General features: G+C 46.8%; 4 protein-coding genes across 4 annotated transcripts; 1 reads left to right on the forward strand and 3 right to left on the reverse strand.

Moving 5' to 3' along the window:
* Positions 1-196: 196 nt before the first annotated feature.
* Positions 197-2170, forward strand: APUU_30244S (uncharacterized protein; the record flags this gene model as incomplete). The annotated part of the gene is made up of 6 exons (XM_041701315.1): positions 197-496; positions 554-927; positions 982-1270; positions 1331-1501; positions 1570-1806; positions 1865-2170. The coding sequence occupies 6 exons, from the start codon at positions 197-199 to the stop codon at positions 2168-2170; spliced, it is 1677 nt and encodes a 558-aa protein (XP_041554213.1).
* A 4133-nt stretch (positions 2171-6303) lies between these two features.
* On the reverse strand, positions 6304-7512 carry APUU_30245A (uncharacterized protein; the record flags this gene model as incomplete). Its single annotated transcript, XM_041701316.1, has 1 exon — positions 6304-7512. The coding sequence occupies one exon, from the start codon at positions 7510-7512 to the stop codon at positions 6304-6306; it is 1209 nt and encodes a 402-aa protein (XP_041554214.1).
* Positions 7513-7703: 191 nt separating this feature from the next.
* APUU_30246A (uncharacterized protein) lies at positions 7704-7976 on the reverse strand (the record flags this gene model as incomplete). The annotated part of the gene is made up of 1 exon (XM_041701317.1): positions 7704-7976. The coding sequence occupies one exon, from the start codon at positions 7974-7976 to the stop codon at positions 7704-7706; it is 273 nt and encodes a 90-aa protein (XP_041554215.1).
* A 201-nt stretch (positions 7977-8177) lies between these two features.
* On the reverse strand, positions 8178-11796 carry APUU_30247A (putative NF-X1 finger and helicase domain protein; the record flags this gene model as incomplete). The annotated part of the gene is made up of 2 exons (XM_041701319.1): positions 8178-8355; positions 8405-11796. 2 exons carry the CDS (start codon positions 11794-11796, stop codon positions 8178-8180), a joined length of 3570 nt encoding a protein of 1189 aa, XP_041554216.1.
* Positions 11797-12051: the final 255 nt, after the last annotated feature.

Below are 12051 nucleotides of genomic sequence, written 5' to 3' on the forward strand. Positions count from 1 at the left end.
TACTTATGTAATCTATGACACTAGGTTAGATATTAATAATCTATAATTACTGTTCATCGGTATTTCTGATTCTGATTCTCTATTTTCCCTATTATTCCTCTATACACAACCTCATTCCTTGATCAACTATATCTTAAACAGTACTATATACAGAGTAATCTAACTATAGTTAGATTACTCGCTTTACAGTATAACTATGGCACAAGGTGGAACCCAGTTATCTCTCGAGACAGAGGGTGCTACAGCATGTCGGTTGCTGCGTCATTTTACCAGACTCTCCCCTGATCAGCAGAAGGAATTGCTGAAACCCAGGGCATTTAATAAGTGGCTCCACAATTCTCTGGATATTCAGAAGGCAAGCACGGCACGTGTATTAGCGGTAATCCGGCATGATACCTTCCGATATATTACATTAGATTTATGTGAAACAGACTATGGCAAGAAATTCTTTACCTGGTCTCTTCTCGAACGGATTGTAAATTCTAAACTGGACCATGTAAGTTCCTCCCCTTTGCTATAACATTTATTTAACTGGTTAACTAACCATGGTTAGATATGGGTTCGCGAGATTAAGAAATTTCTCGACTTCGGCCATACTATTTTCCAACATCATATTAATGATATTGTATCTGATGACTGGGTTAAGATACTAGAACTCAAGCCAGAAGACTGGAATAGTCAATTACAAGTCCTGTTTTTCCCGACGTCTTGTGATAATAGCTGTGGGGAAAGTAACTCCAACTTTCCTGGGGCCTTCATAACTTCCTTGAAGGATTATCCTGTACTAGGCTCTTCAGGTATGCCTATTACTGGAGAAAGTATTATACTCTCCCGACGTCCAGGCTTTCTTTCAAGTCTTTCAGATATTGAGTACCAAGATATATGGCAAAGGCTTTATAATATAAAGCCGTCTATTATCCCTACATGGTATGTTACCGTTATGGCTTAACTATTGATTTAGTACTTAAACGTTTTGTTTAGGCATTCATGGTATATAAGTAAGAGGAATATTTCATCAAAGGTTATAAGTATCCTGAACCATATTACTCGTTGGGTGCAACCAGACTGGGTTTATCCGGAACGTGCAAGTAAGGAGCTGAAGGAATTTTCCTGGGCAAACTACTTCACACACTTATTATGGAAGACCCATAATAAATGTTCTACCTTGCCACAGTCAGCCTACCATGAACAGGCAGAGGTTTTCATTACTAAATTATGGGATCAAGTAAAGTCTGATCCACAATGGTGTGACCCTTGTTATGAAAATCTGGTGAGTAACTCAGTATCCACAAAATCTTTTATTGTTAGATTAGGCTGATCTGGTTTCAAGCTTCCGGTATCTCTTCCATCAGAAACCTTTATATCTGGAGGTGTTGAAATGAATGAATACTGTCAGCGGTTCAAGCTATCACATTGGTATCAGGTCTTAGTTCTGGTGGTAGTATCATTCCCTTCACAATTAAGGGGCTCAATGGAGCCACTAAATGATTTGGCTAAAGCAGTTCGTGATATGGATTTTCTATATAATCTAACTTTGGTTAGAAAATATGCTGATCTAGATGATCCTAGGGGGACTCTTTATCCCGCTATTCAAGTTGGGGGCTCAACATTTGCCACGCCAATTTCGAGCATAACCAACAGTTACGCCTGCTTCCAGGACTGAATACTCCTCCGAATCATCAATATATTATTTCAGAAGGAGACCTATTTGGGGCAATAGTACACTATCGTCTACTAAAACAGGCATTACTTGAAACTCATAATCCTGGGTTATCTAGTTCTATAACAACGGGTATCCAATCCCTGGTACGTACATTATTCTAACTTTTAGTTCTAATACCGCTGATCCTTATTTCTCCTCCAGGATCAATACAAGGCCGCGGTTATCCTTCTAAAAGAAAAGGCAGAAATTTTAAATAAATATGGATGGCAGGCATATCCAGATGATTGGAATGAAGATCTGGAGGCTTTTACTATATCTCAATTACAGAGATATAGTAAAAGAGCAGATATATGTCCTGGTTTTCTTACCACAACGTATCCAAAACTATTTAAGAACCCAAGAGGTATAATATCAACCAAGCGGAAGGAAATTAGTAGGGATGAAGATCAGTTAGAGAAGGAGGATAATCATATCTTAAAACAAGCAAAGAGAGACAGGACTCTATAAGCTAGGATAAGTTGGATAACTCGGTATAGTTTCTCTTTCTGAACTCTCTTATTAATATAATAATCTTAGTATTGTTAGGATTTTATTTCTTTCTATATTATAGCTCTCTTTTATATCCTTAATACTTTGCAGTATACTTACTTTTACAGTACTATACATTTATCATGTCTCAATCACAACATTTAGGGTCAGATTTATTTTCTGATTTCTCTTATGACCGCAGTTCACCTCCAATACAATTAACACCATCATGTTCAACACCGCTTTCAAATTCTAATCCAACGGCAATATCCTTTCATGAAGAACCAAACCATCTTCCTTCAACTGCAAACACAGAATCTATCCGAGGCCTGAGGTATTATAAATACCCTACACCACAGCTTTTTCCAGACCAGAGAGAACTATCCCAGGCAAGAGAACAATTTACTCTATGGTGGCGAAAAACCTCCATCGGAGAATATATTATACATCATGTCAAGGAGCAAATTCACTGGGGAGCAGAGGGTCGAAGATCACGAGGATGGGATCTATTTATTGAAATTGCTGAGATTCCAAGTGGGAAGCCTAAGGTTTGCTGCCATCACTGCAAGACTGTTATGAATCATCCCTCCTACAGGCGCACAGGAACCAAGTCTATGAACGCCCATCCAGACAGTTCAAATTGCGGAAGACATAAACCAAAACCCAATAATACTTCTCAATCAACACATCGTGCAATTGCTAGCCTTCTTGAACGGGGAAAGGTGAGTCATAGAATTCTAACCATGGTTAGATGTTCTACTCATAATAAAGAAGAATAGTGAGACACTTGGCCAATATTCGCATCAGAATCTTATCGATGAGATTACCCGATTTATTATCTCCTGTCGACTACCGTTTACAACTACAGACAATGTATTCTTCCGCCGGATCCTTCATATGATATGCAGCCCTTCGATCAACCTGCATATTCCTGGCCGTAATCAGATTCGATCACGTCTTTTGGAACTGTCTTCTGTAACATCGGAACATATTCTCGACTATTTCCCTCCTGACTCCCGAATGTCAATTGCACTTGACTGCTGGACGAGCCCACACCAGAAGCCTTTTATGGCAATTACAGGCTATTTTATTGATTCAGACTGGAACTATCAGGAGATCTTACTTGGGTTTCCTCCTTTACAAGGAGATCACTCAGGTAAAGAACTAGCTAGGGTTGTTGCTTCAACAATCCGTAAGTTTCAGCTTGGCTCTCGCATACTGGGTATCACGACTGATAATGCATCTAACAATACTACCATGTTTGCTGAACTAACACAAATCCTAAAGGATGAGCTGAATAATGAGCACTCTTCACTTCTCAGTACTGCAGTTGACCCTAATTTTGCTGCTGTTCTTCGATCTGCCCATCATATCCCTTGTCTTACACATGTCATTCAACTCTCTGTGAAAGCATTCTTAGATGAACTAAGAATTACACCTAAGAATGATAATGTTCAGTTCTCCTGGGATAAAAGCGAGAGCCGAGTAAAACAGAAAGGGATTATTGGTACACTTGAGAAGGTATGATACTTCCATTATTTCTAACCATAGTTAGAATACTACTAATATATAACATCTATCCTAGATCCGCAAGATTAGCCGCTTTATCAATGCAAGCCCGCAGCGCCGACAAGCCTTTGAGATCGAACAACAAAAATCGGTTGATTATATCGGACACCCATTAGTACTATTTCTTGATTGCCGCACCCGTTGGAACTCGACATATGAGATGCTCAAGCGCGCCTATCAGCTTCGGATTGCTATTGATCACTATATTACAGCAAATACAAAGTACGATCTCTCGAGTCTTGTGATGACACCGGCAGAATGGCGTCAAGTCGCATATCTTCGAGAGCTTCTCCGTGAGTTTGCTATCTATACCGTCAGTCTCTCCGAACATACCGGGACAACAATTCATCGTGTCTATGATATATATGATTCACTTTTCAACCATATTGAAGACTATCTTACAAGACTGTTAAACAAGCAGTTTTGTTGGAAGAAGATTCTTTACAAGGGCCTTGAAGCAGCACAAGATAAGCTGAGGAAATACTATCAGGATACCTATGAGTTTCATGGGAATATGTATGCAATTGCAACTATCCTAAATCCATGCAGCAAACTCGAGGGCTTTAGAGGTGCATCCTGGAGTAATGATAGAGGGCGGAACTATACTCGACGATACAAAGAGAAACTTACTGAGGTCTATACCTACTATGCAACACAATTTCCGTTACTGGTTCAGACATCAGTATTAGAGGAGCCTACAGGTCTGCTTGAGAAAGCTTTACATGATTCAAAACGCCGCCGTCTATCTCCAGAAGAGACAGCTCCATCAGGGAGATATTTAGAGTTACGAACTTATCTTGCTGAAAGTAAGTATTCGCACCTTCTCCAATACTGGATCCTTGATATAATAATTCTAACTATGGTTAAATTATACAGATCTTGAACATCCATCAGCCTGCTCTGATATTCTTACTTGGTGGTCAATACACCAGTCGCGCTTCCCGATCCTTGCTCGCATCGCTCGTGATTTCCTTGCAATTCCGGTATCAGGTGTTGGTGTTGAGAATCTCTTTAATACTGCTCGGGATATCTGTCACTATCGTCGAAGTCAGCTGGCACCTGAGACTATTGAGGCAAGTATTATACAGATGTGTAGTGACCGGTTCAAACTCAAGCAAGAGTATATGTTCCTACAAGATAGTATTGAGGATCCTGAGAGGCATAATATTCCGTTACATCCAACAAGTGAGGAGGTTTTTGAATTCGATTATGATGATAGGATAAGTGATTCAGAGGATGAAGCTGGCTTGGAAGACGATGAACTTTCTTGGGATAGGGGTTTCTTTGACGATATTGAAGGTATTAATGGTACTGGTGAGGAACAGGTACTATCACACGTACCAGAAGGACAGGTTAGAGTTGAATTACCAGTAGCAGTAACTCCCCAACCTTCTATAGTACCTACTTCACGGGCTTTACGTCAACAGAGACAGTCCCCCGGCCATTATCATCGACTAAATAATGGTCGGTAGATACTAGATAATATATATTATATAATATATATTTTAAGATTGACTTCTTATATATTTTAGTATATATCTCTCTCCTGCAGGAGTAGTCGGTAGATCTATAATCTAACTATTGTTAGAAGTAATTATATTAGTTATAAGTAGGGTGGGTTGGGTTATGGGTTCGGGTTATTCCTAGATCCCCAACCCATTAAATAACCTAACCCCGCCGCGGGTTTAGGTATATTCAACCCAACCCACAGCGGGTATAAGAAAACTAACCCGGACCCGGACCCAGGTGGGTTCGGGGCGGATCGGGTATAGGATTTCAGGGCGGGTTGTGCATGTCTAATATAAGGTAAAAGTTTACCAGGCCCTTTTTCTTTAGTATTAGGACTTAATAATTAACTAGATTATTAGTCTATTTATTATATTACTAGGGCGCTGAATACCAGAATATGAACTGAATTGTCGGATCTTTCCACGACTTGAGTGTTGTGGTGGCCCCGGTGCCCACACATAAAGCAGCACTTATCAGTCTCTATTTTGGCGAGTAATGTCCTGGATGGTTGTGGTTTCAGCAAGTGAAGTGAATACAAGATTCGGCCAGGGTCAGAGGAGGAGATGAGGCGAAATGGAAGGAGCTGTTGGAACTGTTTGGGAAGGAGCGACTGCAGTTGGTCTAGAAATGGAAGGAACGTCACAGCTTATATAGCAGAAGGAGGTGGGCACACCTGTCATACTATCGCTGTACCACACATTAGGATGATCACTTAAATTCAACTCAAAGACCACCTAGTTTAAGTTACGGAAGGACCATGGACATATTACTCGATTTCTATGTTTCGGCAGGGCATGATGTAGTCATTCAGGCTGTAATCGAATGACCACGGCCACTTTTAGAGAGGTAATGAAAAGAGTTCTGGATAGTTCTTCATAGAATATTGACATTGAAGGCCTTTGCTAATAGATGCTTGCTTGGCCATGGTTCATGGTTCTAGTAGACAGACAGAATATTATGACCCTCGCTCTTTCCTCAAAAACACCAACTTCCTATATCAGTCGCCACTTATGCCAATCCAGACACCCCAACCATCATATACGCATCTCCCTCAGCCCATTCTCCAAATCACTGGCCCTGGTCACCCCAGCAGCCGTCTGATGATGCTGGCCCCCAACCCGCGCACCACATTCCGGACACGTCGACAATTGCATCGCCCCGCCACACTCCCCAATGGTAAACGGATGCCCGTTCTCGCAATAATACCAGTGTCCTGTCCCCCGGAACTCGCGCGCCATGGCAGACAGAACGGCTGCGCGTTCCTCGCTCGTCACAGGCGTGTAGTACGTTGATCCACGGAGCATATTCCGGGTGCCTTCGACTTCTTCTGCAAGGCCCCGTATCTGCTGCGAATGGCTATCACATAGACTCTGGGCTTGGTCTATGGACTCTGTGCCCTCTTGTAACAGCGTCTCTGCTTTCGCGGGGTCAGCTACACTTTGTCGTTCCAAGGCGCATAGTTGGGCAAGGAAGATATGGCCCTCGACCTGCTGAAGGACACGACCAGAGGATATAGCCTCGTTGATGAGTGTCCTGCTTTGTTTCCTGTTCTCTGCTAGGTTGACGGAGAGGATTCTTTCGCTGCTGCCAGGGGCCTTCTTGCTTAGGGAGATGAAGTCTGCGAGAAGAGCGGTATCCAGACGGAGGAGAAGGGAGGTAGCTTGGAGGTGGCCCTTTGTTTGGAGAATGTCTTCGTCGAAATCGAACTGTCCTAGGGCTTGGTTGCGCCGGTGAGCGCCTTCGACCATGTTGCGGACCTGGTTGTATGGTTGTTCCTCGACTTTGACCTTGTTCCTGTACGTGGATATCCTGTCCCGAAGGGCTAACAGGGGCCTCCACCGCTGCTTATCGTATTTGTTGATATGGTTTGCCATCAGCCGGTTTTGATGATCAGGAGGACCTTCGATTCGCACCTGTACCTTGCTGTGGAAAAGGTGCCGGGCTATATTTGCTGTCTTTGGCGTTCCCTCGCTGTTCTGTAGCTCGGACAAAGCCGTTGGCAAGGCCTGCGCCATGGGTATGTATGATTGATTCAGATATACGATGAACTTCTTGGTCGCCTCGTCCAAGAGGGCACGTCTCACAAGCCTTCCATAACGAGCGAGGTTACGCAGCGATCCACGGCATGTAGCGCATTTCTGGATGTCGTCAATCGAGAACGGCTCCAAAGACGAGGCAATTGAGACTGGCCTCCCCTCGTCGTCCATATTGTAATGGCGCCGGAAATCCATTTGGCCATCCATGCTTTCGATTGTCAAAAAGTGCCCACACCGAGGGAATATACACGGGTTAACGTCCAGGTCTATCTCCCCGTATACCTCACCGAGGATGAAATCGACCGGGGTGCTTTTGATACTCTCTGCTGCACAGACCTGGCAAAATGTGACGGAAGGGCAAGACTCTCCACAAACCGAGGGACACTGGTGGCCGCAACTTAGGGCTTTCTCACATCGCCGCGAGCAAGGGACGTGGTTGCAAGGTGCCGCGCAAGGCATTGAACATATACTATGTGGGCAGGACGAAAGACATTGAGATACAGCGCAAGGTGGACATGGATCAGAACATTTCTGTGGACATCTCGAATGCCCACACTGTACATCGCACGGCGCAGTGCATTCACCGCATGGTGTACCGTCATGGCAAGGCGCGCTGCAGGCATGTGCGCATGTTGAATAAGGCCGGCCACATGGCTGGGAGCATTGTCCATGGTCTGTTACAACACCCTCGGCAGTTCGCTGTAGACAGTCGGCACATCTGCGTTTGCAATTATGGCCACATGGGAGGATGGTCTGACAGGGCCGCATGCACTGATACTCCACACTGGCCACGTCGACATGGCATGCAATCGTGACAACGTGCTTACAGTGCGGAACCTCCTTCTTGACGAGCGTGGGGCATTTGACTGTGCTTAGGTCCTGCGATTGCCAGCATGGGAGAGTAGCCATGAGGTGACCACAGGGTAGAATACGTGCAGCATCAAACACTGGAATCTGGCATTTCTTCGGGCATGGGTCTCCACAGGGCCTTGGGCAGGGATGGGTACATCCCTTCTGTGGACGCTGACAAGGCTCTGTGCAGTATACGGCCTTATGTAGCATATCAGAATGACATTTCTGCTTGCAGGGATGGCCGCACCGAAGCCGCTTGCCACACTGCAGGCTACAGCCTCCCTCTGGGGCGTGTTGTAGAAAGTCATCAGGCTCTGATACTGTGATCGGCGTCTCCGGATGGCGAGGACAGCAAAGGTCCAAACCGGGGCCAATATTGCCCTCGGACTCTAAGATATTGATCACCTTATTCCACATGTCGACCCCTCTGGATGTTTCTGAGTTGCCAATAATATACATCCCGTGTTTGGCCCGCGATAGAAGGACGTTGATCCGATTGGGAGTACGGAGGAAACCGCATCGATTTTGCTTGTTGCTTCTTACTAGGGAAATCACAACAACCTTGGCCTCCTCGCCCTGGAAGTTATCAATAGTCGCAACTCTGAGGGTTTGAAGCAGAGAGCTCCGGATAATGTCTTTATTATCCGAGTCTGTTGTATCAGCGGTGAACCCTGCATTATCAAGGTCTTCCTGGTCCCTTTCCCCCAAAGTGATTGTATAGGAGCCGGCAAGTTTGCGCCGCATACGGTGGAGCTGGCCGAGATAGGGAGTAATCACAGCAATATCCCCAGATGCATAGGTACCTTGCCGGAGAAGATGATTAACCAAGGCAATCGTCAGGTATATTTCGTGGTCGTTCCAGTGAGACGTTGCAATGGCATCCTGGCCAGACGAATCGCCCTCTGCATGTCGGTGATCAAGCCAGAACAGCCGCTGGCGCATCCCCATAACGTCAGGATACTCAGACACTACCGGGGCATCCTGAAGCTTAGGGTACAGAGTGTCACGAACTAGACGAGACATGGATGGATGCATACGGCGTTGGGTCTCTAGAGTGCAGAAGGGAATCTGCACTCCGACTCCATCATCGGGCTCAACAAGCCGTTCAAACAGAGACCGGTCCAGGGAGTATGCCTTTCCGGAGCTGCTTTCCCTAGAAAGCTCGTAGTTCTGAATCTGAGGGCGAAGTTGCTGGTGATCACCAATGAGGATAACATGTTCTAGAGAAGGCAGCAACGAAGTGAGAAGATGCGCCTCGAGAACCTCACCAGCTTCCTCGCATAAGAGCACCTTTGACGGCAGACGACGCAACATGTTCAGATTCCGGGCCAAACCTGTTGTGGTGACGCCAATAACATCTGCAGTCCGAAGGCACCGGAGGTCGACTTCATCCCGTACTCTATCCCAAGAATATTTTATTCCAGAATGCGAGGACAGCAGCGACTGCGCCTCGGAAAGAGATTCCATTCGGGCCTCTCTAGACCAGTGCGCATGCAGAAGTCGACGTTCTGACACGGTCATCATATCCACATGTACGTTGGCCAGCTCAGCCAGCGGACGCGTGTTGCCGCTTCGCTGTCCCCCGTTGATCCATGAGTGCACGATGCCATGAGATCCTTGTCTAGACTGCCTCTGAAAGCCCTCTGCGTCCGCCTCAAAAAGCTGCTGGTAGTGCAACGGATCAGCTTTTCTAATATAGTCTTTCAGGGCATGGTCCGACCCTGTGGAATTGAGCTTGAGCTTCTGGAAAGACTCTCCGTATTCATCGAGTGTCGTGCGGAAGGACCATTGATCGTGCCGTTCCATCCGGGTCTTATCAGCCTCTCTAGCAACAGTTCGAAGGTTCAGCGGCTGTAAACGCTCCGATTTGGACTGGGACCCAATGCGGATGATTTGGGAGGTGATGTTGTTGTCCAGCAGGTCTTCCAGAAGCTGGTCAAGGGCGTGATTTGTATAGCACACGCAGAGAATAGGGCCGAGCCCCTTCTTGACTTTTCTTTTGTTCGCTAAAAGAACCTTGATCAATGCCACTCCAGTAAAGCTCTTGCCAGTCCCCGGCGGGCCTTGGATGAGAGCGACTCGCCGCTGGAGTGACTGTACCAGGGCTGTTGCTTGGGCATCATCGAGCGTGGACTTCGTCTGAAGGGTCGCTATATCTACAGGCTGGGAATGCTCAACAGTTAAACTCGACCCGTCATTCATGAGACACTTTAGATCGAAGCTGAATCCCGGCACCACCGAGTATAGAGGCGGCGGCACGTCTATGAACTGCGACAGGCTGCTCGTATCGCTGGGCGCGATGAAATCCGACATTGGAATATCAGCAGCCTTTTGCATCTTCTGCAAAGCAAGCAGCGTGGGCTGAAACGAGGGAAGAAGAATGCCGGGGAATTCCACCAGCGACATTGCAGACCGGTTCCCTGTAGCCCCATGGCAGTCTAGAATGTATTGCCATGTACTCTCACAGGGCTCGACCAGCTCTAACACGACCGAAGCCACATTCACGTCGTCCGTAAGCGAGCCGGCCATCATTGCGTCCTTCCTCTCTGCTGCATCGGACTTTGTATTCGGACGATCAGGCGTCGCTACCGTGCAGAATACTGCGGTCCCTCTGCGATCCAAAAGACATACAAAAGCACTTGCTTGCAGGCGCTTGGACATCTGCCACCAGTCCTCCTGTCTCTGTTTCGTCATGCCACGCACTTGTGGTGGCTGCGAGAACTGCACGAGGAACTGCAATCCGGAAAGCTTGTGAAGGTCCACCTGCTTGACGAGGACGTTTTTATAAATGTGCATTCTGGTCTGCCCCCTGCGTCCATCTCTCATAGCCCGTGGCCGGAGCTCCGCGTGAATGGCGTCCCTGAGCTGGCCAACAGTGTCTTCTCGTAGGAGCCGGAAGTTCTTGTCCAGTAGTCCAGCCAGTCCGGGAAGATGCCACTGGCGAGGGTCCTTTACCGGGAGATACTCTGTGCGTGATGACATGATCTCCTGGAAGGTTGGCATGATCTTAACCTTCCCAATATCGGCGTGGTCGTTGTCGTGGCGATTGCCAGGCGGGTCTTTCTGTGCCACAAAGGCAACAGGTGTGGCATTTACAGGAACCTTCCTCGAAGACCCCAGCAGAGTCGGCAAGGAGAGTCCAATGTTTAGTCGGCGCTGGAGCCGCTCGAGGTAATGGACAGACTGGTGAAGGCCACTGGCGCCGTCCAAGCCATGCAGGGCGTTAAGGAGGTCCGCGAACCGCTGGGCAACTTGCTGTAGCGACTCTTGGATAAAGGCCGTCGAGTTCAAGTCAACGATGTGCCAAAAGGCTGACAAGCATACCTCAAGATATGTACATGCTGCCGGGCCATCGTTCTCTGTTTCTAGCTGTATCGCGCCTGCCACAAACTGTAGAAACGGCGCTGCCCGACGTGCATTGATTCCGAAAATGCAGTTGTATATAGTCACAACAGCCTGTTCCAAGACCAACGACGCCAACAGACTGGGATGTGTGATGAGCTCCATAAAAGGAAGCATCTGCTCAGCGAAAACACGTCGTTTCGCAGATGGCGGCAAGACAGAAAAGTCCCGCTCAATGAGCTCTTGAATCCGTCTCAGGCCGCCCTCCTTCGCGAGGCACTGGACGACCTCTTGCATTGTACTCTCGTGTGTCTGAATCAGCTTCCTTGCGCTTTTGAAGAACTCCTCCAGTCTGGAACCGAGTGGCTGGCCTGTTCGACCGTTGGGAATCTGTCTCTTCCAGGCAGACAGCTCGCTGAACTCGTCAGGCTTTGAAGCCCCACGCCGACCAGGGCCATTTGCTGCATTTGGTGAGTTGCCCTGGCGTATATGTTCAAATCTACAAGGTTTGAACCTGCAGGTCCCATGCTGTGCGAATTGGTGGCAGATTCT

This window comes from Aspergillus puulaauensis, chromosome 3 (assembly GCF_016861865.1).
Source record: "Aspergillus puulaauensis MK2 DNA, chromosome 3, nearly complete sequence".
NCBI lineage: Eukaryota > Fungi > Ascomycota > Eurotiomycetes > Eurotiales > Aspergillaceae > Aspergillus > Aspergillus puulaauensis.